The following is a 26,551-nucleotide window of genomic DNA, read 5'->3' on the forward strand; positions in this document are numbered from 1 at the left end:
TCGTTTTCTCTATAATTTTATTTTCTATACGAGGAGAAATGCCAAGTTAAATTAGGAGTTTATGAGAACCTATATGTATTTTAAATTAAACGTTTTGTTCTATTTTTTAAAATAAAGACATTTTCCATTGTTTCTGCTGAATCATAATCTGATAGTAAAGTGCCTAAATTGGCAGAATTTTACTTACTTCATCAATTTTGGCACCAAAAACTCTATTTCTAATGAAATTGAGGCGCGAACAAATCATGCAAGAGAAATGGTGAGCTAACCCTTTGCATTTAATGCTTTCCTGAGATTGGTACACGCATGAGACTTCGGTCGGGCAGTACTTAATTTCTCTTGCAGAAACTTTGTCTGCCATTCATGAAGAGAACAAATGACATGTATGTTAATTAAATTAACTTCTCTAGAGTTACCTATTTTGTAATAAAGGTAGATGATGTGAGTAAAAAGTCAAAGCATAGGAAGAAAAAGGATAGTAATCTTTTATGATAGTATAAATCAATTCACATGAGTTAAAAGTGGAATCACATTAAAAATCAACAGTTCCTGATTTCCATTGAACTTACAATGATTAAATGAAGAGGACGCACTACCCACAAGCAAGAGACAGTAATAAAATTCTAAAAGCAACTATTTACAGTCAAACTTCAACAAAATAATAAAATTCATTTCACTTTTCCAGAGATGCATAATAAACGAGTCTACAATTAAAAAAAAAATTCATACCACATTTCCTAAAATACTAAAAAATCGCTCCGTTAAATAAGTACAATAATGTAAATAAAGTATTAATATTACCTCAAAGGTCCCCGCCGTGTATGTACATTTACGAAAAGTTACAACTTAATATATGACTTGGGATAGTATAAAAACTAGAACATTGATTCGCTAAAATTTAAACTATTGCAACAAGTGTAAAGTGACGATCAGCAGCAATGAGTTTTCAGGCTGATTAAACTTAAAAACATGTAAAATTTTAATGATACAATAATGAGATAAAGAACTTTCAGATCAACTGCCTTAGGTTCTCACTCATTTGGTTGGAGTGCTTCCAGAACTTTTGTGAGTGAGCTTCTTCTGACTTTTCATCTCTATCCTTTCGTTTAGTTTCACAATAATCTCCTCCAGCTCCTCCTGTAAGAGAACAAATGAAAATGTTAATAGGATAAGGTGCACACTTTTCCACATCGCAGGATCCTTTCTTTTTGGTTGCAGCTTGATTAACAAAGAATGGTGAGATAAGTCCAAAAGCCAAGTCTCCTCTTTTACAATTAACAGAGATAAAGCACATTGAAAATTGCAATGATAGATGTCATCCACCAGGAATGCATTTCACCTTGAAAAATCCTTGAATGTACTTCAATTTTGGAAAATTGTCTAAATGTCACCGCCCACAGAAAAAGAGGCTTTAGTCTTTGAACACAAATTTTAAAGCAAACACGATTTGACCCATTTTTTCAATACTCCAAAAATATTTATATTTTGAATGAGGACACTTTTACTGCAGACGGAATAATTTGAAAAGACTTACCTCAGAATATGCGTATTTCAATTTACAATACTTCAAATGATTCCGTTTCTTAGATAATAACTCGATGCCGTGACAAAGACAGTAATTGACCTCTTCAAAAGAATTGGAGACCTGGAAAATCAAATCCCGAAATCAATACACACACATTTATTATTGACATTGATAAAATTACGGCACCATCCTCACTGTTAGTTGGGTTAAGACTTCATTGCACACAGATGATACACCCAACTATTAAAATCCTTAGAATGTAAAATTTTGCACAAACTGCGCATCAGAAATGTATAAAATCCGCTCCTTAAACCATCATTTGCATATTATTTTTCAAATGCATTTTTGAACTTAGAATCTGCAGACATTGTATTCTAAGCTCGGCAATTGGATTTGCTCAAAAGACAACAATCTTCCGAATTGTTGCGCATCTTTCTGATGTAGACTCAAGTCATTTTAAAAGATTTGTTCTTGCAAGACAAAGAAAAAAGGGGGAAAAATTGAAATGTAAGTGAGAAACAGTTTAGGAGATGCTCTGATTTCTGGTACTGCAAACCTGATTGCTGATGACTGCGAAATAAGTGCCTACCTTGGCACTAAATTTGGAAATGTGTGAAATGGACAACACAAATTATACATTAAGGAGTGAATTTTTAACATATTCGATATGCTCAACATGAATTCCTTGCAATTTCACGTTTGAAACATCTATTCAGTTGTCAGTGTCTCTTGTGGGGAACATATTTATTTACAGAACAATATTATTTTTTGTGCTCATAGAGAAAGATTTCTTTGCATTATGATGCAACCGATTGAATAAGTCACAATTGCTAACTCACCAAAGAAATAAACAGATTAGCATGACAAATTTCGCACTCATAATCTTCATCTTCATCCACTTGCAACCTTTTCTTGTTATTCCGCGGCAGACGTTCAGTTGCTCGTAGACCTAGATCTTCCAGCTGGGTCCGCAGTGCTACTTCACGATCCCGCATTTCACTTATTAAAGGCGCAACCTGAACAACGTAAATAAAGATAATGGCACAGTGATGTGGAAAAAAGGAAAATTACTCTATTTTTGTGTAGATAAAAGGGGAAATCATTGCAATTGAAGCTATGCTCTAATGCAACTGAAAGAAATGAAAGTTTTCAATTTTTGAGTTCTGTAAGGATGGACTCATTGGTAAAAGACGTCTATTAACGTAAAAGATGTATACTAGGAGGATATAATATGTTTGCATGCACTTGACTATCATTAGTAAAACTACGGATACCTGTAAAAACAAAAAAGGAAAAAACCAATATTTTTTTGGTGCCAGTTTACAGCCAGAAGTATAAAGGTAGTCCAAGATTATATATAAATTTATGATAATTAAACATAATATAATTAAAGTAATTCAATATAATTTAAAGAATACTAAAATTAATTGGAAATCTTTTGAAACAAATATGAATGCATTATAGTAAAATAAATATGGCAAACCTGCGTGAGAATTTCAAGCGATGTTCTGGAGTCAGTTGCAATGCTGCACAAGAGTTGTTCCAAAGAGAAAATACTTGACTCACAACTATTCTGCAGATCCTGTTAAAAAAAAATTTAATTTTTACAAACTGATATTTGTTACAATTCCAAAAAAAGAATGAGACTCACTCAACAAATCTTGGAAAATTTGAAGGACACCATTCAACGTTTTGCCAGGTAAGTGTAGAAAAATTGAGGATTAGATACAAGGGAAACTAAGTAAATTCTACATTGGAAAGTCTCAAAGTCTCACATTTTAATTGATTGATCACATTTGAAAATATGCCAAGTCCACTTTACAATTGTTACTAATGTGTAATTACAGGGTCTCTGATTTCAATCCTCTAAACTACTTTCTTCTTAGTTGATCCTTAATTATGAGAAGGAAACACAAGGAACAATTGAATCAGTGAGTTCGAAAACACACCAACTCGGGTTTTTTCGATTTTTTACGGTTTAGTAACACTTATGGATAGAAGCATCTGCACGCAAAAGGAAATTTCGAAATTTCAATCGGAAGTGCTCGAAACAGCGACAGGAAAAGGGAAAAATCAAAGTATTTCATTGGAAATTCCAATTTTTGGCCATTTCAAGGGAAACGGGTGACCATCCGATTTTGCGAGTTTTCTTTCTTCGGTTCAGTATACCTTGTGCCAACAAGTTATATAAACATTCAAGCGTTATTCAGGTCAAAACATATCAATTTTTCAGGGCAGACTATGAAAAATCAGTATCTGAAAGTTGGTGAGAACGAAAACACACCAACTCGGAAATTTTTATACGCTTACTTCTCTGTCATCAAACATGGCGTATCGATTTCGACTTGGTGCTTTACAAAGTCTCTAAGTACTTGTCCTTTGGCACCAAAAAGGTTTCTCTTAAACTAACTTCTTCGCCCACTACGCAGTTTTAGGTGTTTCCTGTAGGTACAACTTTTTTTTTTCCGAGTTGGTGTGTTTTCGAACTCACTGATTCAATTCTTGAAGACACAACTCCACCATTACTTCAAATAGAATGTGTCTACAAGAAACAATATTTCTGTGAACTATTCAAATTAGTGCCTCAAACAAAGTACATTTACAGTTGATCTAACGTTTACTTACAATGAAGATGTCATTGGCCGACTGCAGCCACGATGATGGAGCAAAATAAACGGACTCAGAGAGCAAGTAGCCTGTGGCAATGCTGGAGGTGAACGCTCGAGGGAAGACGACGATGAACTGTCCTGGTTGTTGAACAACACGCGATAATGAAACGCCATTCTCAACCAACAATGGTGGCGGCACCATAGCGGTGTCCGATGCCAGCCACACGCTCTGGTCGCTCCTCTTATGACTAGGTAAAAGTTTCGACATTGCACTTCGAAAAACTGAATTATATTCAGCAGGAATTCCATACCTGAAAAAAAAGGAAATGATATTAATACTAAGAAGAACATGTTAAATTAACAGAATACTGAAGGTTAAAATTCGGCGAACTCAATCTGCCTCCTTAATTTAATGAGAATACTCTTTACAGATTTTCTGAAATAAATCCGAATTGACGAGCAGTTACGATTAGACTTCGCGGCAACATTTTCATTGGTTCAGTCATTTCCTGATGGAAGGAATTACTCATCAACACTCATAGGAAAAGAATGACCGAACCAACACATTTCCCAAAATCAAAATTTTACAAGCACAATTTGTTCTTACAGGACCCGTACAATATCAATTTAAAGGAGGTGATTGTTTTAAAATGGGGAAATTGGCTCACCAAATCTTTCTAGCACCAGTATGGAGGTACTCAATCCATGGAAGACCATGCGGATCTCGATACCAACAACATGTTGTGAACAGCATCCCAACGTGCAGGGTAGGTACTGTCACTCCTGAAAAAATACATCATTATCGTGTTAGCATTCAGGCCAACAAAAGGGAGTCAACCCCAATTTTCATAAAATTGCCTGATTATGTCTGTTGCACATAAGAGATGCAGTCAAATGAGTAGATTTTCAAAGGATAAAATGGCTCTACAATTACATTTAGCATATCAGCAATGTTTAAAATCTACTCCTTCACACCAAATTTGCCAAGTCTGTAAAAATTTCTGCGTCCGCACATAATTTTTCTTTGCTGCAGGCAATCAAGCTTACCCAGAATGAGACCTGAGAAAATCTATCCTAAATAAATAAACAACCTCATAAACTGTTTTATTCCTTTCTTACAAGTGAATTCCATTGATTTAAAGCTTTTGTTTTTGAAATACTGAGGGACAAGAAGACTTGGAATATGTAATAAATGAGGAACATTTTGCAAGATTGTTTGTTTGTTTAGGTTAGGTTTTCTTTCGTTTCTCACTTTGCAAACCTATTTCCTGGCAACTGAAAAACTGCCCCTGGACAGGATTAAATTGAAAAAAAACAACAACATAATACTGTCCAAGCTAAGCGTGTGTTCAGAAGTGGATTTTTTATATTCCTCATGTGCTCAACATGATTTCCGTTCAATATTCCTTAATTAGAGGTCACTCAGTATCTCTTACATGCAACTGATCCATTGTACCTATTATTCCTCTTCTACGGTTGAATTCACTGAACGCAATGCAGAGGTAATATACTCAAAGCATGCATTGAATGTTCTAGCAACCTTATAGCAAGAGGCTAACTTAAAAGATCACCTAAGAGCTTAGTGCATTATCAACTATCCTTCCTGGAACAAAATTTAATTAGCTCTTGCGAAAATCATTGATGTTAATTTTTTCTAACTTTGAAAAAATTGCAAAACCTGTACAATCTTCATAATTGTGGTATCAAATAATAGGTAGCAGCTACTTCTGGTCTTCTATTTTTTTGGGGAAGTTTGAAGGGTGAACTCTCACTGTCAATGCAAAAGATCTTAAAATATTTAAGGTGATTGGTTAAGATTTCTAATTTGACGTGGTCAAACTTGCATGCAATATATTGCATGCCAGTTCGACCATGCCAGAAACCGTGATGAATCACCTTAAGAGATCATGAGGATTTTGTTTCACGTATTATGAGCTAATCATAAAATTTTTAAATTGATGCTAGAATTAATGTAAAATAATAATATTTTTAAGGAGAATCATACAGCAAAATCTCGCTGAGTCGAATTGTTAAGAGACCGAGAGAAATTTCGACGTGAGCGGCTTTTTGCCTCAGCACTTTACCGCTCAGCATGAAATAAGCTTGAAAATTTGAGCTAAGAAATTTCAAGTTACTAATAAGTGATTTTGGAAGTAACTTTTCCAAATTTTACAATTATCAATATTTAGTTTTAAATTTCTCAGGTGAATTTTCAAATATTATCTCTTTACTTTTAAAAAATTATCGGTGGACATTAAAAATCACAGATTTTGCTGCTCTAACTTTTGTGTTTCTTTCAAAAATAACATTCAAAAACCTTACTTTGAAACGTTGTTTTCTATTGAAGTTGCTCATATCCCTTCATTTTTCACACGAAAAGTCAAATTTTTGTCAGGTTTTCCAACAATTTTTCTTTAGTTTAAGGAGCTTTTCCTCCACAACAAGAGTCATTTTGTCTTATTTGTAGTTTTTCTACACTGCCCTTATGGCAAAGTTTAAGGACCATAGAAATTTTCGACTTAAGCGGGATTTTGTCTTATCCATAGTTCAACTCAGTAAGATTTCACTGTTATCTCATTAAAAGATAAGTGAATTCGGACAAACACAAGGCTACAAAAAAAGAAATAGAAAGAAGAGGTGTGGAAAAACAGGGAACATGCTCACCAATTAGAGGTCCCAGCGACCTTAAAACAGATCCGCTATTATTGGTGAGGATTTTTAGATTCCAATTGTGTTTGGCAAAAGTGGAATTTTTGGTAGTTGGAAAACCATAGCCTCTGGCACCCGTATCGATGGAGGCTGAATGAACACATATGTGGTTTTGACCGGATGAGACATAATCCCAATATTGGGACTCAACATCCTCTGGATCTGGGCCAATTTCCTTATCCGCTGCGGCAACTCCGAAATGGATGGTCATTATATTCCGTGCTACCCTGTAGAACTGATTCAAGGCCATGCTTCGTCCCTGAAAGTAAAATTCATGAGCGGATAATAAGTATGAGGAGAATTGAAATAATAATTACTTTTGAGAACAATCTTCAAACAGGTGACTGAAAAACAATTTTACAGCACTAAGGGATTGTGATATTTAAACTAAAAATGTATTTATGCATTCATGGCATATTTTATTTATTTTGTACCAACAGCATCTATTATTCAAAGATTATTGGTCACAATTTGGTTTAATGTGTTTCTGAGGATCTTATAATGTTAATTTTAATGTAAGACACTGGGACAACGTAGTAGAACCTTTGGGACCTAATTTTTTTTTTTTTTATCAACATTAACAAATGAATATAATTGACACATAGAACTTTACCTATCTATTTTTATACTCTGACGATAATAGAGTCTTTTTTTTGCTTCGGATAAACATCTGACTTAAACGTCTTCTCCAAAATCTGCAACTGTTTTGACTCTTTCGCAATACATCATTTGTCTTAAAAAAATTCAACGATGATAGCAACAATGATATTGCTTGATGAATATTCAAATGCAGTAGATTAGCAAAAAATGGTGTCGGGATGATATGAAAACTATTTCTTCCCGATTTTTCTGTTCCATCAATATTCATTTAACCGAGTGGTAAAAAAATGGTGTATTAAATGCAAACTTTTGATTAAAACAAGGACCATGGTATTCAACAAAAAGTGCAGCAAATTTTGATTACCTTTATGATACAGTCATCAATATCTTCAAACAATTCGTTTTCAACAGATTTGTGATGCTTCCATTCCTTTTCAACATCTGCGAACAACTTAGCCTTTTCTCCTGCACAGATGCAAAACATTCCAAATTATGGAACAGAACTAGCTTGCCGAAATTGACGGCTAAAGCATGAAAGGAAAAACTGTTTCCTCTTAATAAACAAAGATCATAACTCTAATTCAGAAGGAGGGAAAATACTTTCATTTGAGTTTTCAACTGGTCTCTTGATTGTCATAACTGTGTTTCTCGATTTTTCTTTTCTCTATTTCTGTTTCTATTTCTTTCTTACGCTTACACCCTAAATTGTTGATAGTTAATGATTCAAGTCAAAAAAAACTTTTCTAAACAAAACAGCAATTTCCATGGATTCAATTCTCTGAAACAACGTAAGATGAGCACAAATTTTAAACAAGCTAGAAGAAAATCACTTTAAATACTAGTTTCAAACATGAAATTGTTGGAAAGTTTCTTTAAAGAGCAGAAATGACACAGAAAACTTGATTCTAAATTCAAAGTTTGCTAAAGCATACTTAGATAGAAACTGTGAATTGGCTTGTGTGTTTCGTTACCTGAGGACAATGTATCATACGGCAGCAAATATTTACAGTAGATTTCATCTAGTTTTGAGGATCTGTCGTGAACAGATTTGGGTATTTTCATTAAATCTGCCACCCGCTGCCATCGATCCTGCTCTATAACTTTTTTCAGTCCACCACAAATTTGAACTTTCTGATATAATTGCGGTAAATCAAGCTCGACACCCCCAATCTGAAAGCAGGGGAGAAATGTTGAATAACGTTTAATAAAGATTGCCAAGGTTGAAGCAGAACTTAGGAGAATCTACTTTAATATTACTCCTAGAGAAGGAGGAAAAAGGCTATAAAATAATGAAATGGAATAAACAACCAACAGGTGCTGATAAAAGCCTGCGGCTTAGTTTGCAGAGGAAATATTTCCACTTAGAACTGGTTTTACTACTTGAGCAAACTCAGTGCTGCAAGTTTGACAAACTGCTTTTGACATGGTTCACTAAAACTAAATGAAGAGGTTATTTTCATCTGTGCAAGAGTTTGTTAAACTGGTTTGATGGAGGTTCCCATGTGTAGATGAAGTTGAAATTAGCTATATTTTATACCAGTTTAGTTTCTGAAATTCCCACTTTGTAATATTCACAACTTTCCATCAACACAATTACAATTGAATAGTTCTGGTGAAATATTATGCCGAAGATACAAGATTATGTGTGAAAAAGATCCCTTTAGGCAAAATTTGGCAATTTTACACATTTTATAAAGTTAGGCGTCAAACTTCAACCAGAAAATGATTTACGGTAAAGATAAATAGATTCAGTATGGAATACAAAAAGCGGTTTTCATGAAAATTATCCTTAAATTACAAATGTCAGTCGGGGGGCTATATCACTTAAGTGAAAGAAGCCTGTTGATCTCTACTAGAAACCTCTTCTCAAATTGGGCGGAAACAAAAAAATACCGCTCTTTAAAATTACAGAGATCTTTTATACTTCATAATAACTTTTGGTCAATGAAACTTGATGAGAGCGATCCTTGGGATGATAGATGAGGAATAAAACTCTTACACATGGAGGATTTTTCAAGGTGATATTCTCAGTTGCTAGATGCTTTCGGATTGCTGCCGATTCCTTGCTGGACGGACCCCATCGGTGCAGCATTCGGTGTACGAACTGATTATAGGCGGTGAACCTCATGTCATCAGCAACTTTACATTCCGGCTATGAAAAAAAGAGAGAATATTATAGCTACATTATTACAACAGTTTCATTTTAATTGGAAATTTACAACACTACTGCAATTTTGCTAGGATAAATTAATACAATTTAATCAAACCTAAATTTTACCCATCACAACATTTACCTTATTTATTTCATTCTTCATCAAAATTTACTGGACAATAAAATAAAATACAAAATAAAATTAAATATTTCATTAATCTGGATAGTGTTTTCCAAACATTATATTGCTTAATTTTTAACTAACCAAATAATCTCATGACTTTTTTTAAAAAAAAAAAAAAAAAAAAAAAAATACTTAATTTTAATTCAGCTAATACAGGTAAAATATAGTGTAAGTATACTGAGAATCGAAATTTTACCAGAAAAGTTTCTTTCTTTTACAGCAAAGATTCTTTTTTCCAGGCATCTAATGCTCTCATGAATCAAATCACTATTTTAAGATACAGATAAAGTTGTGACAGGATTTTTGAAGGATCCTTGGAGAAGCGCTGATTTTCAGTTCTGTTTTGTTTTTAATTTTGGCATGTATTTGCTTGAAAATATTAAACACCTTTTTACTATTCATTGAGCACCGAAATGTTTGGCAAATTAAGCAAAAAAAAATACAAAAAAAGAACCCTCCAGTATCTCTTTTGAAGCAAACAGAATTTGATAACCTAATAAAGACAGAAAGAGCGGATTAAGAGGCATGCTGATAAAACACAACTAAAATACCTTGAAGTTAGAGGGAGGCACGACACGACACAGTCCATATTGTTCGGCCATTGGTCTGATCCGTTCGATGTATTCCAACGGGTCTGAGAATTCTTCTTCTGTGGGATGGAAAGTTGGCGCTTCAACTATTTTCCCAGGGCTTTCAGGTTTTGGGAATTCTTTAGCTGTGGAAGTTTTCTGAGTAGCAGACTTTTTAGCTCTTTTTGCAGGTTTTGGAGATCTACTAGCAGTTGATGTTGATGGTAGCGATAAATCAGAGCTTGTTGAATGCTCTGCACTCTTTGGTGAGGCTGCAGGTGAGGGTGAGTCTCTTAAAGTTGAGCGGGATGTAGGCTGAACTGTCCCTACTGGAGCACTGCTATCTACGCTGCTTGCTCCAAGGGGTCGAACCTTCCGTTTCTCTGGTGACACAACTTGCAGAGGGGCCAAAGAATTTACTGTATTTGTTGCCACAGCAGCAGTCTTCTTGGCATAATTTGAAGGGGGTTTCGTTACCAACTTTGCTCTCATGATCACACGCTGATCTGGACCCTCTGTATCTAATTTCACAGCAACGCCTTGAATTTGCGGCGAAGGAGCGGATACAGACTGCTGGAGAGGAATGTAAAATAATTGACCTTTGTTCTCTTCTTCTCCTTCTTCTTCGTCATCTTCTTCTGCTTCAGCTTGCGTTGAGCATTCAAAAACAGCTTCCGTCTCTAAATTAACCTGCACTGCAATGGAATTGTTAGATGAACTATCTGTTTCTGGATTTGAATCAATGCTGGAATCAAGGTTCGATTTGTTTTTGTTCCTTCGAAATGGAGTGCTAGTAGGAGGGAGATCAGGTTCAAAGGCATACACACTACTCTCATGTTCCGGTGAAAATGCGACAGCTTTTTTGGACGACTCGAGCTCTTTGGCAGTTGACATGCGCCTCTGTTGGAATATCACTTTCTTGGTCACTTTTTCCGGAGTACCCTCAGAGGAGGATGATAAAACTGATGCAGTAGCATTGACGTCAACCTCACTGTCAATCGATTTTCGAGTTGAAGTTGACAATGATTGTGAGTATTTCTTCAGCGTAGGGTTGCTTGAGTAGGTTGGTTTTTGTGATTGTGGTTCTGGGAAATAGTCTGCGCCAACACTCATTTTATCATAGAGAGCTGGGACAGGTTTCAAGGAAGAACTTTTTCCGACAGAACTTGCCTCAGATGCCATTTGCTTATGAGCAGGCTCTTCGCCTGTTTCCAACAGACTACCTGATCTTTTCCTTACAGACTCATGATTCGTCTTGGTACTTGGTTTGATGAAATTTTCGATACTTAATGGATGGCTCACCTTTTTATGGGGAGAGGATTTTTCTGGCGCTACTTTGATAGGAGATTCTTCTGGGGAAAAGGCTGTATTAGATAAACCTTTTGAGCTAGAACTAATAATTGGGTCTTTTTTAGAAGAGTTAATTTCTTTTTGAGATCGAGCATTATCGCAAGACTGTTTACTGCGAGAAGTTAGAGATGAGGCTCCAGGATTCTCATGAGCTGGAACATCTCTTTCATGGACTGTAGACGACAATTTTTTGGCTGGAGAACTTAATTTGAGAGGATTATGTTTCGAGGACTGTTCAATAAGAGGAGGTAGATTCGAGTGTCTACCTATGGATATGGGTTCACTAATACTTTTTTCAGCTGATGAGTTCCTCTCCGAACATTTGGTTGGACTTAGATTGGTGATGGGTAGAGTACCTTCATTTAATTGTCCAGTGAGAGGCAATGGTAAATCAGATCCTTTAATATTTTTATGTGCAGGGCTGAATTTTGGATTATTCTTTTCAACTTTCTTCAAAGACTGGGGAGAGGAATCTTTTGACCCAGCACTTGGCTTAGATAAACCGGGTGTGCTTCCTGTTCTAACATCAAAATTTATCAGTTTGCGATTGTCCATGGAGCTTGAGGTACTTAAGGTATTGACTGAGAAAACATCATTTGGTTTGCTTTTGATCAGGAAAGGATCACTTTGGAACCCAGGAGGCTCATTTGGTTTGTTCAGCCTCAACGGAGCCGAGTGTTTCTTGATCCATGCATTTCTGTCCATGGGAGTTTTTGGTACACTAGCAAATGGTTTCGGTAACTTCACATTTTTAAATGCATTCTTCCAAGATGCACTGAGATTGACTGAAGCGGAGGCTGTTGGTTCTTTCGAAGCACTACTTGCATCTGCGACAGGTTCGGGGGCTGGTGATATAACCAGCGAGTCTTTCTCTTTACTTGGAGACTTCTTCACAAGATCTGACATGGGTGTGTTTGAATCAGCACCCTTCTTGGGATGAACGGTAGCTGATTCAGTGTCTTTGTTTACCGGTTTCAGAATTTCATTAACTTGCTTCTCATCTGTGGCTCGCATGAATACATTTTTACTGCCAGACATACCTGCAGAATGTGATTTTAAATGTGCAGCAGCAAGACTGCGATTGAAATATGTCCGAGGATTGTTGGGGATCTTGCTTGGATCGCTGTTCGGTATTCGTGGGAGCTCTGGACTTTTGTTGGGCGGTAAATTTGACACACTGGAACAACTTTGCTGAACGAGGGCACTGTTATTTTCAGTCTCAACCTGGATATTCGTATCTTTTACGGCGTTTGAGGGATTTGCACTTGTTTGGGGAGTACTTGTTTCTTTGATGGGGCAGTTCAAGGCTGTCCCAACAGCATTCGGAGTAAGATTTAAATTTCTGGATAATACAGAGTTGTTCGAGGTGTTCTTCATCATGTCTACATGATCTTTTGGTGGTTTGACCGGTGTCTGGTAGAGGAAGTTAGTTATTTGATTGTTTATTGATTTTGAATCCTGAACTTGTGATGAGGAGCTTGCCCCCATTGGACTTGAGACGGAATTCTGAGTTTTGGCAGGAAACATCTCATTTTGATGCAGACCGTAGGAAGTTTTTGATGCAGAGCTAGAGCTACTACTTGCTTCCTGCCTCAAGGTATTTGTGTTCTTCAAAAAGCCATCTGGCCTGGTACCCAAGGCAGCAGCCAGCGGATAACTTCTGCCTCTGTTGTCATTCCAATCATTAGGGAACTTGCTTTTCCCATCAGGAGAAATCACAGTATTTTTGAAGCCGCTGGCATCATTTTGCGACGGATTTGCATTGAAATTCATCTTATTTGCGGAGGCTTGTTCCAACTTTTCCAACTTGCTTTTTGCACTGTCTACATACTGATTCTTGTTGTCAATTTTTTTTAGAGATCCACTGTCTGGCACACTCTCTTGGGACTTATCTTGATTTGAAGCCCTCAAATTTGATCTGGATTCGGCAACATTGTTGCGTTTGGAGAGGACCAATTTTTTCTCTTCTTTCTTATCTGCTGGGATTATTTCTTTGTTCACACTCTTGTCTTTTCCAGATTTTGGGCTGCTGCCTGCTTCACTTTCATTGAGAAACTTTCCTGATGCAATTAAAAATTCAAAGTCTTCATCCTCATCAGAGGAATCCACTTCTCCAAAATAGGTACTTTTTCGCGCTCGAAGCACTCGTTGAGAAGGAGGTGAGGGTGAGGGACTTTTCCTGAGAGGCGAGGAAGGTTCTCGATTTCGCCCACTGCGTCTCTGCATTGGGAACATACTTCCTGATGATGCATCACTTGATTTACTTCGCTTCTTGTCCATACCCTCATCTTGTTTGCTTGACAAATTACTTTGTTTACTCAGTGATTGAAGTCTTCCTTGTAATCGTGTCTCGGCTTTTCCATCAGGTTTGCTTTCAGCAAAATTATTTTTCAATTTTTCTTGAGATTCACGATTATTTCCTTCTGAGGGCCTCACAGTGCTTGACTCTTTGATTTCACCAATGCTATTCTTACTATTTGCTCTTTCACTGGTGCCAGCTTTGACCTTAGAAAGAACTTCCGGCTCTGTCAAGTTTGAAGACTTGATCTTTTCATTCACGTCAGAAATATCATGTTTCAGATTTGTCTTTTTGCTTTTTCTACTATTTTCACCTACAGCATCTGCATCCACATTTTTCACTTTTTTAGATTGTAGTTTATTTTCTTTATGATCGGGAATGATAGTATTATTTGTGTCCAATCTACTTAAATTATTGGTCTCCAAAACAGGTGCACTCATTGGACCGTACCCTTCATGATCAGTTTTGGTTTTCTTGATTAAGTTTAATGAAGGTGAGGTCTTTTGTGTTGGTTCCAAGATTGGAGGTTGAAGGTTATTGCCCAAAGAACTGCTAGCATCAACAAACTTTGATGAATTGGACGATAAATTGTTTTTTAATTGGTAAGGAGTATCTAGTATATTTTTGTTCGAACTTTTTGCAGATGAGGCTGATTTATTGTAGAAGAGGGATTCTCCACCAGACGCACTTGGCACGGTAACTGTATTATCACATTTTTTCAAGAGGTCACACTTGCTCCCTTTTCCAGATGAGATCACAGGAGTGTTGCTTTTGGTATTTTTCAATGGAGGCATTGGATGTTCGTAATTTTTTCCATGCACGGTAGCCGGAGACGGAGAACTTGGAATATTTATGCTTTCTTGGTTGTTTGCTTTCGAACTCTGCCCAAAAAAGTTGGGTTTGAAGGGCACATGGGACATAGATAATCTTATTAAACTTTCTGAAGCCGCTACGAGGTCTTCTTGCGTTGGTTCAGTGATTGTTCGGGAAAAGACTTGATCAGTAATTTTCGACTCATCTGGTGAATCTTTGGAGGCTAATTTTTTTGGCAACGTGGTCAAATTCAACTGTTTTCTGCCACTTTCCAACTTGTTCACAATTTTCGGACTGGAGGAATTTTCATAGTTAGTTATGGGAATCTGATCACATAATGAGCCTGCGTTGCTGAGATTAGGTCCCATCCTCACCGCATGCGATGGTTTCGGTTGGTTTACATCTTTAACTAGAGAGGAAGTTCCTATTGGCATTGGGTCAGTATGCTCTTTTGACAGATTTACATCTTTAGCTTGAGACAAAGTCTTTTTAGTTGCTACTTTGTTGGGTTCTGGGCTCATGTCTTTCATTTTAGACACAGTTTCTTTGGGTGATATTTTGTTGCAGTCTTTAAGCCGCTTCAAGTCATTTGACTGCGTTGAGCTTTCATCACTCATTTTTTTCTTGGACTCTTTTGAAACGTTTACATCTTCAGTCACAGACAAGTTTCTTTTGGGTGTGGTCTTGGTGGATATTTTTGCCAGGTTACTATCTTTAACTTGAGAGATATTCTTGGAAGAAGATGCTTCCTCCAACACTTCTAACTGCTCAACATCTTGAACTTGCATGACTTTCTTTTTAGATTTCATTTCATTAAGACTATTGGAATGATTCACATCCTTAACTTGAGGCAAATTTCCTTTAAACGATGTTTTCTTAGATTCTTTCATTTCCGAGTTACTTGCTTCAGTAAAATTAGAAATATAGGATTTTGGCACCAGAGAGACAGAGGGCTGCGGAGGATTTGTTTCTTTGGAAAGAGGTACCTTCGAGTCTCGACTCAATTCTTTGGCTTTCACAGAAGATTCTACCTGAGGCACCAAATTTGAAGACTTTGCCTGATGAATTTCTTTGTTTGACTTTTTAGCAGATTGAATTGGTGAGCTGTTTTCTGGGATATTCTTGTCTTTTGATGGGATTAAATTTGATTTTCTGCCGCGTTCTTTGGATATTGAATTAATCTCTTTGGAAACTATTGCATTTGAGGCTTTTTCAAGTTTGCTTTCACTATGTAGATCTTTATCTTGGGTCTTAGTGAACAACATGTTGGTTTCAGCTGTATTCAAATCATCATCTTCTACTTTATTGTTCACCTTTTTTGTGACACCTGTCTGATTTTTCTTTTTTCTTTCAGAGATTGCAGCTTTTTCGGTCGATTCAACAACTGCCTTTCGACCTTTTACTTCCTCAAGTTTTAAAGAATCTTCATCTGTAAAATTCTCCTCTTTCGGAAGTTTCTCAATTTTGGAAGCGTCTGACACAGACTTCGAGCTTTTGATCTGGTTCCTCTTCACCGTAGGAGAACTACAATTTTGATTTTTCGAATCAATCAAGGTGGTGTTGAATGATTCAGGCAATGGTTTCAGCAGATTTGAAACTTTAGGTACATTTTTTTCGCACAGTATTGAATAAGCAGCCAAGTTTTTGTGAGAGTCAATTTTATCAGGCTTGGATGATTTCCCTGAATTTTCCTTCACAATTGGAAGAGATGTGCTGGAAATACTTTCTTCATCAATATTGCCTGGCGAATTCAACAGTACTTTGGTGTCGTTTTTGTTTTGGCGTGTTTCTTTATCATTTGCAGTGACGTTGGATTTTTTGCTCCGATCAATATTTGTTTCTTTGTTGTTAACGGAGAGATTTAATTTTTTATTCAAATTGATGTTCTTTGCTTCCTCCCCGCCTGATAGATTGGAGGTTTTAACTGAATTGATCTCCTTTTCAGCATCCTTGTTGGCAAAATTAGACTTTTTACTTAAATTGATGTTCTTCCCCTCATTGCTTGCCGAAAGATTAGATGCTTTACTCACATTGGTGTTCTTTGCTTTGTCTTTAGCTGACAGATTCGACTTCTTGTTCAGATTTGTTTTTAATGCTGCTAGATTCAGAAGGTCTTCCATTTTATCGTCTTCACTACTACTAGTATCAGGCGCTGTATTTGATTTTTTAGGACCAGTTTTCACTGAAGATTTTGGTTTGTTTTTGTTATTGGTTTTGACTTTTGAGGCTTCAGGCTCTTCTGTTTCGCTTTCTGATAAATCTTGAGAATCCTTTGATTTACCAGCTTTTGACGCTGTTGTGTTCAGCACTTTACTAGGTTTCAACAAAAATTCAACGGCAGACTTGCTTTCAGTTTCTTTTGATTCCTCACTACTTTTTTTATTGACATTCTTTAATGCTGATAATTTAGAGAAAATTTCCTCATCAGAGGAAACTGAAGGTTTCTTTTCTCCAGATCTTAGAGAAACAGCAAAAGAATTTTGGTCTTTTTGGGTAGATTCTTTGGAGTTTTCTGACTTACTCAGTTTTTTCTTTCCAGCTTTGCCACTTGATGGATGGTCATGCAAGTCATTGCTGCTCTTTGGGGTTGGAACCTTGGCTACGGTTTTCGTTTTCTTGGCGGGCTCAGGTTTTTCCTTGATCAGGGTCTGGTTTGTTTTGACTTGACTTTTTTTGACTGGCTCTTTCTTTTCGTCAGATATATTTGCAGAAGACCTGACAGCACTTGCACTTGCGCCTTCTGGCGGAATATTTATTGGTTTGCTCTTATTTTTATGGACTTGAGGAGGAGGGGAAACACTTGGCACACTATTCCGCCGAGTATTATGAACGACTGGATTTGATTTTTCAGAAAGTTTTGCAGGCCCTTGAATTGAGTCTTTTGCCTTCTCGATGACAGGCCTCTCTTTCTTCACAACCTGTTTTGCCTTTTCAGTCGTTTCATCCTTTGAACTCTTTGAGACATTGTCAGCAGAAATTGATAATTTCACGCTGTCAGATCTATCACCACTGTTTGTCCATTCTTTCACTTTCGTGACCTTATCGACGGTTTGCTTTTGAGGATTATTTTGCTGAGATTGGAGCTTACCGCTTCGAGTTGAGACAAGATTAGGAGCTTTTGTTTCTGATGTGGAAGAAACATTTTCAAGCTTCGATTTTTTTAGCTCTTTTTCAGAGCGCAAAGAACGTGTCAAAGTGGTTTTGGCTTTTTTGCTCTGGCTTGAAGCACGTAAGGCGAGCCGGCCATGAGATCGAGTTTTGGCTTGCAAAAGTTTACCCTTAGAAGTCCGGTTGGCAATCACTGAGTTCTTTTTCACGATCACAGCTTGTTTTGGTTTCACTTTTATTGGTTTTTCATGGGGGCTACTTTCAGGCTTTGCTTGGTTCTTCTTCGTAATTTCTTCTTTAGTCTCCGTCATAACTTCTGGTTTACCTTTCTTGTTCTTCTCTTGGTTTTCTGTAAAATTAAAGAAACAACTGGGTAAAAAAATGGAACTGCCGAAAAGAATAAGCTTGATAACAACAAGTTCTACTACCTGTCACTGACAGCTAGGAAATTACTATATTAACCCTCTAGACCTGCATTGATTTTTACTTCGAAAGTTTAAGTGTTTTCTACATCCCTTAAACATTGCACAAATGAGTATTCAGCTTCAGTTAATTTTTTGCTTTTCTTTTCTTTTTTATAGAGAACACAAAGAAAACGATCCAAGTTTTGTTATTAGCAACATTTAAAGAATATTTCTTCTTTTTTTAAGCATACATGCATATGAATATTTAAAAATATGATATTAAACGCAGTAAAGGAACCATGTGGTAATCAACAATTCAAATTTTCCAACAAGTTTAAATATCTCTTATCAGATTCAAAGAGAGATTTGGAAATTATGATCATGAGCTACTCAAATATCTTGATGCTCTGTCCTCCAACATTGAAACGTAAAAATTTTACAGCTTTGGATAGTAAGCTCTTGAGACAATTGATATCAAATGGAGACATCCGTCCAAAAATGTAAAGCTTAAAGGAGTGGTTATCACTGAAAAGAAATTTATTCTGATAAAAAATTGATTAACATAAAACCTTTTGTTTTCGCAGCAGCCTCGTCGACTTGACTTTTCTTTTTTGAACTTTCCAAGTCTGCAGATGGTTTTTTGGCGCCACGAGTATCTTTCTCTTGAGTTTTCATAGGCAATGAAGAGGTCTGCTTTGTTTTTCTACTCAATCGAGATGATCTATAAATCAAAGAACAATACAGTCATTAATGGATAAGAAAGTCATCAAGTGAATAAAACTTTAGAGGCTAAATATACTTGAAAACAACTGCCTTCTTGCATGCTATTTAGTCGATTGTACTGTTAGTTTATGCCACTGTTGGTTAGTTGGTTCTTGCACTTGTTCAGAATTTATAACTGAGCAATGGCATATTTGCGCCGATCACAGAAATGTGTTCAGATGATTGCAGATTATCATAAAACTTGTTGGGACATAACATGCATTACACGTATGTTGGGAGTCCTAAGCTATCCAGCAAATGATTTTTTGTTTAAAAAAAACCCCCTGATGCGGAGACATCTCCCATTAAAATGTATCTATTTGAACAGAGGATACTTAAAATAGAATTCAAATTTGATTCGCAGGGTAAATTCATTGATGCTAGAGAAGTAAAATGAACACAGGAAATAATGTACAGCTTGTTACTTACGTTTGAGGCTCCACGATTTTTGGCAAGGATGACGGCTTCTCAATGTTTTCTTTGGTCCTTTGTTTTTTAACAAGAGGCTGGTCATCTTCTGACGAAAAATCTAAGCCTGTAGTTTTACCTTTGGGCAATGAAACTCTTTTTGCACTTTTTGTTTGTCCTAAGAGATACAAAGAAAATGATAATCCATGAAATAAAATGAATGAAATGAGTGATGTCCTTATGTAGGTTAGGTATGAATTGAAGCACTATGTAGTATGTTTTATCATCAAAATTTCACAAGGAAAACAATCACACATCAGGAAAATTGGAAATGAACTCCTAAACAAGATATAAGTGTTCATGATTAAAATTGGTTGCTGTATTTACCTGCATATTGTGCACACCTTTTTTTCAAAATTTCAGCTCTCAAATCAAGGGTGCTTACGATACAGAGGTATTGCCCCAAGATACAGCCCACAACTAAGTTCAGACCAATCCTGTTCAGAGCATTTTTGGGGAGGGGGACCTTTAAATTTGGGGTGCATAACATACGCGGGTATATGCAATAAATGGCAAAAATACAAATGACATCATTTATTTAAACCTATGGGCACAGGGAATTTTAAAGAGTGCTACACAGACTTCGCAAATTGTTTGTTGGGAGGGTGGATTTAAGACATTTTTTACGTGTTTAAAGTAATTTTAATGCAATTTTACTTGAAAAAATAATACTCAGCTGCCTGCATCTCTTGTGAGCAACAAATCCATTGTTAAAAGGCTCAAACTCCCATAATGTACACACGGTCTAGAACTTCTAAAAAGAGAAATGTAATGAGCAAAGTAGGTACCTTTTGGAGGGGTCGTTTGTTTTCCAGCACCAAGTTTTGCTTTGCGATTTCGTATGACTTGCAATCTTTTAGATTTCAATATCAACTCCTGAGAGCCGCCAAGACTGCTACCTCCACTACGAAGATTTCGCCTCACGCCTAAAGGAGTTCTTTTCGCTTTGGATCTGAAAGGACAGTAATAAATTTGATTGGTGGAATTTATAATTAAACACTTTAGAACAGTGTGGGAATTCTATCAGCTAGAGATGAATTTCATTGGTTAAGAATTCCAGTCGCTTGGATTTGCTGGTATTCTGATTGACAGCTTGCTCTCTTGCAATACCAAGGTGCAAAGTTGATGAGCCAGTTGGTGCAGACTAGTGGACTGGTGATTGGTGGACTTAAAATCGTCTATTAATATTTTTGTAAGTTGACCTGAGCTCCGATGATGGACATGACAGAGGTGGTGACAGGCAATCAAGGACAAATGGTTGACAGCCACATCCATTAGAGAGAGATTTTGCTGGTCGCTTTGGTGGATTCTCTGGTAGAAACCAACCATCTCTGATTGGCTGTCCCCAATTTATATAAATTTGGTTAAAAATGTACAATAAAGCTGCAAGGATGAGTCGAAAACCGGTGCAAAATTGAAGTAAAGAAAATGACTTAATAAGATAGGGGAAAGAAGGAACATTGCGCGTTTGTGGTTCTCCTGCATGGTATGATTGACAAAGCATGAAATGATGAGAGCATTGCCATTCTCAAGGGTCAAAAATGCGGAGATTTGAGGACACAGGCATATTCTCACAATTTTCCTCAGAATCAAGTACTATTAGTACTTGGTTTTTCTTACTTTATGAGGCTGTGAGAATCCTCCATTCACCATCCTAATCATTCTGAATAAGTAGTTTCTACCTTCAAGAAAAAAGAATCGTAGCTCTTACAATGCTCACTGTAATTGCAGGCTCAACCTGAGTTCCTGGTCTTAGTTACAATATTACTTTAGCAGGAACAATTGTTTTAGTCTCAGTCCCAATGCAGATGCAGAGTTATGACAGCAACTAAGAAAATTGTTATTTCTAAAATAAAAGTGCAACCAAGATTGGACAGGGTTTCAGGAAAAATTTTCTTTCTTCAATGAAAAAGTCTCATATACTTGACCCAAAATTAGATGCTGACAAATGACACTATAGGACACCATGCAAAAGTTCCTTTATGCCTGGTCCACCCAAGCAGTGCCAAGTATTTCCAAACATTTCTGAGTTTTGAATTCCACACTCAGAAGCGAGAAATTCAAACATACAAAAATTCAAAGATTGGACGATAGAGATTTCTTTTTTCTACTCAAAGTCTGTAAAGAGTTCCCTGAATTTTCCATGTTTCCAATTTGCTTCTTTCCCTTGAAAATGCAAGATTTTCCAGACAGATGGAACCCTGCTGAAATTTTCGATTGGATCTGGATTCTACCATAATCATTGTAAGAGCCATCTTTGAGCTAGTCAAAAACAAAAAAAACATATAATAGAGGGTTACTTTATTGAACTTTTCACGAGGCTAGGTTTCAGGTCCTTTGCCTGTGATTTGACAGGGACTGGTCGTTTCACTTCCTTTTCTGTCTTGTTGTTTGTTGAAGGTGCTTTCTTTCCAGCAGTATCTTTTCCGGTACTGGGAACCTTCTTCTTGATAGCTTCCAACTTTTTCAGTTTCATATTTTTTCTGAGAGATCGTTCTGTTCCAAGATTGGTCTTCAGTTGCTTCCGTCTGTCAACTGCTGGTTTCAGATGTTTTGCATTCGCTTAAAACAAAAGCAGAGGGCGTATTTAGTAAAAGAAAACCTCTTGAGGCATAATAATACTGGTGGGTCTAGCAAATAAATGACAAAAGAGGAAATTTAAGGAAGACAAAATTAGTAAAAAATATGTCAGCTAAAAGCTGACCGTTTCTTTAAGACCTGAAAGTATCTGCCGAGCGAATGATAGAAACACCTACTTTTATTTATCAATTTTAAAAAAACCGACAAAATTTTGAGCTGGTGACTGAAGAAAATATTTAAAAAAAAACCCATGCCTTAGATTCAGAATAATGCATCAAATTTGAGACTACTGGGATAAATTGCTGAAAATATGATAAAAATCTTTAATTTTGAATATATTCAGGAGACTTAACTAGAGTGGGAAATTATCAGCAGATTTATTTTCTTCATGTATTTAAATACAATCAAATTTTCACTGTCTTATCATGCTTCTCTATTTTCAGATTCTATGCTTGATAGAGGTGTACATGAAAAATATTGATGATGGGTGAGAAACTTTTGGATTAAAAGGATATGAATGCTTACCTCTTTGCGCATGTTTTAGATTGGCTAGTTTCTTTTTCCGTGCAAGCTCTCTCTGTTTCAACACTGAAATTTTAGAGGTCACTGATTTGTCTTGACATTTCTTTGGTTCCTCTGATTTCTGAGGCGCCTGAAAAAAAGAGAACAACATGATGCTTTTGTGAACTGAGTTTGACTTTAAATTTCTACTGGCAAAGAAAGTTAGTAGGAGCTTCAAGTTAAAAAAATTCTGTTGGATGCTTCCTAAACATAGCACTTCATTTTCAGATGACAGCAAAGAAATAAAAAACTTGAGACTAATTTACGCTTTGAATGAAGTCTTGCTAGAAAATTGAAACAATACAGATTACGAAGATAAAAATTCAAAATTGAGCTCTTTTATTAAGGCTAGAAAAACCTTGCAAAGTGATGTTTTACACTGAAATAATGTCAAAATTATTATCCTTTTCTGCGTTCTTCTTGCATGATCCAGAAGTTGCCTTGAAGGTACCTAGATATTCTTGGGGTAAATTTTAACAAGAAACTCTTTTCTGGGCTTAAAAGTGCTCAAAACAGCTTTCTCAATTGAACAGAAGAGGCATAAAATCAAAATAATAGGAAGAGCATCTCTTATTGGCCTGAAGATTATGACATCATGTGACACGACGACTCATGGTTTTAACCACCATAAAACAAATGTACTGTGACCTCTGTACCATTGGTGCCACGTTTACTCGATACTGTCATCTGATCTTTGGCACTTTTCTAAGAATTTTGACGTCTATCAATGATGACATTACAAGCACAATAAAGATACAGGGCCTGTCAACAAAATTTCGGCAAGAAAATAAATGAAAATGCCCGGGTGAAAGATTACACAATAGGCAATTTTCACATGTGACATCACGAAATCTGTAAAGAAATTTCGTTTAGGTAAGGTTACATTTTCAAGGACTTTAAAGTCGTTTTGTAGCTAAAATTTGATTCCTGAAATGGCTCTTGCACAATTTGAAGGAAGGATTCGGACTGAATTAAGTATTGGTGAGATGCAAAGAAAGTTACCTTTTCAACTAATTAAAATTTGAAGACTGCGGTGACAAATCGGTGTAGTCAAAAATTAATTTAATGAAAAATGAAAAAATTAGGGAATTTTTATTTATACGGAGATGCTTTTTAAAAATGAATTAGAAATAAAATTCTACAACAGCCTCATTGGACATAGCGTGTGAAGTGTAGAAAATTGTACTACTGATGAGCCACAAGAGTTTGAAGAGGAGGATTTACCACCTTTATTTCAAAAACTGTGATAAAAAGTTAGTACGCACCACGTTAGCGAGTCCCATGGCTGCTCCTTCACTGTTTGCTTTTTTGTTGCTCCCAGAATTTTTACCACTACCAGAAACAGAGGCTGCGCCAAAAAAGTCAAGTCGAGCGGGAAGTATGCTTGTATCTGCAATGGAGAGGAAAAAATAAGACTCACTTTGACAATGGGGAAATAATTCCTTCAGAGCATCAGTGGAAAACAGAAAGTTCAAACTGACTTGATTTGATACATTTTAGGAAAACAGAAAATTTGACAGATATTAAAACTGATTGACACTGAACAGGCTTCTATTTGAGATCGGTATTCTAAAAGTGCCGATGCATTAAAGTTAAAGATGAAAGAGCGGCATATCAGTCTTTGACACTTGCATCAGTTTAATCACTTTCCTACTGATTTTTTCTTGTTTTGTTTTTATCATGTTTTTTTTATGTGTCCCACTAAGTAGGTAGTTTTAAAATTTGATTGATATTCAAGCAGTAGTAAAGAAAATCGTTAAAGAGATTCCGAGGAACCAGCTATTCTATAATATTACTCCCTTGTGCTCAGTTACAGGACCTCTGTATATGATGAAGTCAGTCAATATATGCCTTAAAAGGGAATCTTAAATTGATCTATACAGCGCAATAATCAGTTGCTGTCAAAAATATTGCTTTTCATATTTTCTGAGCTGATACTCTCAAGGACATTGAATTAGGTTCCAAATTATAATTTGCATAACTCCTGATGTCATGAGTATTTAAAGTAAATTGGTTCTGAGGCTGGCAACAGTGCCAGTAAAGTTAAGCAGCAGTTTCCTCAAATTCCTCATTTTCAGCCTTGATCTTTGAATTGTTGCTGAGGAGTCGATAAATGGAACTTTTGCGTTTTCTCGGTACCAAATGATCTAGAATATCACGTCTGAGCTTTGGTACACTTATCTAATTTTTCCTTCTGACTTAAGACACATTGTGCCAGACTCCAATACATCTTATGATCATTCTGAGGCAATAGAAGGGAAGCTTACTTCTGAAGCATAAAAATGTCAAAAAATCCTCCGTGTTAGGGCGTTTTGAAGGAAGAACCTCTGATATTTCACTATGGTTCCTGGATTGTTTAGCAGGAGAGGCATCACTTGCAGGAGATGCTCTGTTGAATTTTAGGATATCCTTCTTGATGCCAACTGGTGATAAAGCTGCGCCTTGAGCAAACTTTCGCTGAGCATGGACTCGGGTTCTGAAGGCAAAAAATTATAATGACAATTAGTGCATGTTAGATTTTAATTTTTCATGGATAGGCACCGCACTTGGCAGGAAAAAAGTATTCTAGAGACACAGTGTGGGCCTCTTTTCAAGGAGGGTCAGTATTATTTTTCAGAATTTGAAAGAACTGGGACAAAATACTTTCTCTTAGGATACTGGGGTCAAAATTGCCTTTAAAACCTTCAGAAAGACATGCAAATTAAAAGCAAGATGTGATGGATAAGATTGGTATAATGTATAAAATAAACGAACGTGTAATGTCATTTGAGCAAACAAAGGGTGCAGGTAAAATTTTCCACACTTCTTCTACCTACTTACAATTAGAGAGGACAATGGGGGAAAAATATTTTGAACAAGTACTATGCAAAACTTGTAAAAAATTGATCCAACAAATCAAGAGTTCCTGCATAAACAGTGTATCATGTCTGAAACACTTAATTTTGGATATAGGCCAGAGAAAACGAACTCCAGATAAAGGCGTATCAATGAAAGGAAGGAACATGATCATATATATCGTAACAGGATAAGCCTAAAGTTAAAAACTGTATTTTTACTGTGTTTGATGAGAGGATTAGACATCAGTAACTGGATTGTTAGAGAGTTAACCGCACATTGAAGTTTCTGGATACGTACCTTTTCATAGCATCGTTTTCTTCCAAAGGCTGGTCACATAAACTTCTTTCGGCAGTGGATCGAACTAAGACCATTTTCATCCAATCCAGGTTTTAGTCCAGGGGAGTGAGGATTTGATGCATTTTGAAACTAAAGTTTCAGCTAGATTTTGCTGGAACCTTGAGAAAAATGGTGACTTGCCTGCTAAGGAGAGCACACACCTCCGAGGCCAGATGAGTGTAATGAACCACCTGGCTGCAATATCCCTAATTTCATGCAGCCAAAAGCGACTAAAAACCAAATTGAAAATTACATCATAGCTGTATAATAAATACGACGGATGAAACTAGGAGAAGAGAAAATCACTTGAGGGGGCTCAGGTGATTTCACTAAAGCACTTGACTTCCATAGTTTCAATAATATCAACCGAACCCGCGACGTAGGAAAGAGTACAGAAGAAAGACTTCAAAATCTTTTCAGCTGAAAGAACTAATGACGAATGAAAACTACAAATAATTCACAAAATAACTTGAAAAACAATGTCAGGAAAAGTTGTTGGGTATTTTCACTGAATTTTATTATCACTAAGGTGCATTTTACCAGTCAATATATGGGTCATCGGTGATCTACAATCTGCAATGCAACAGTCAGCAGAGCGTTGTTCAACGATGAGTTGTGATGAGGTACGAAAATTCATATTTTGACTGAAATAAGGATGAAGACACCTGTTCTTAACCCATCGTC

The 26,551-nt window shown here is 36.4% G+C and overlaps 1 protein-coding gene across 1 annotated transcript; it reads right to left on the reverse strand.

Annotated features, from left to right (window-relative positions):
- Positions 1-461: 461 nt before the first annotated feature.
- LOC109043866 (uncharacterized) lies at positions 462-26,429 on the reverse strand. Its single transcript, XM_019061206.2, has 19 exons — positions 25,829-26,429; positions 24,961-25,169; positions 23,959-24,083; positions 22,658-22,784; positions 21,853-22,114; positions 20,341-20,504; positions 19,514-19,670; positions 18,892-19,043; positions 10,331-18,267; positions 9,443-9,595; positions 8,415-8,613; positions 7,808-7,908; positions 6,799-7,102; positions 4,803-4,917; positions 4,151-4,445; positions 3,009-3,107; positions 2,365-2,541; positions 1,535-1,645; positions 462-1,137 (listed from the first exon to the last, which is right to left on the reverse strand). Exons 1-19 carry the CDS (start codon positions 25,906-25,908, stop codon positions 1,036-1,038), a joined length of 10,869 nt encoding a protein of 3,622 aa, XP_018916751.2. The 5' UTR covers positions 25,909-26,429; the 3' UTR covers positions 462-1,035.
- Between the last annotated feature and the right edge of the window lie 122 nt (positions 26,430-26,551).

The sequence above is a fragment of the Bemisia tabaci genome, chromosome 3 (genome assembly GCF_918797505.1).
Source record: "Bemisia tabaci chromosome 3, PGI_BMITA_v3".
Lineage (NCBI taxonomy): Eukaryota > Metazoa > Arthropoda > Insecta > Hemiptera > Aleyrodidae > Bemisia > Bemisia tabaci.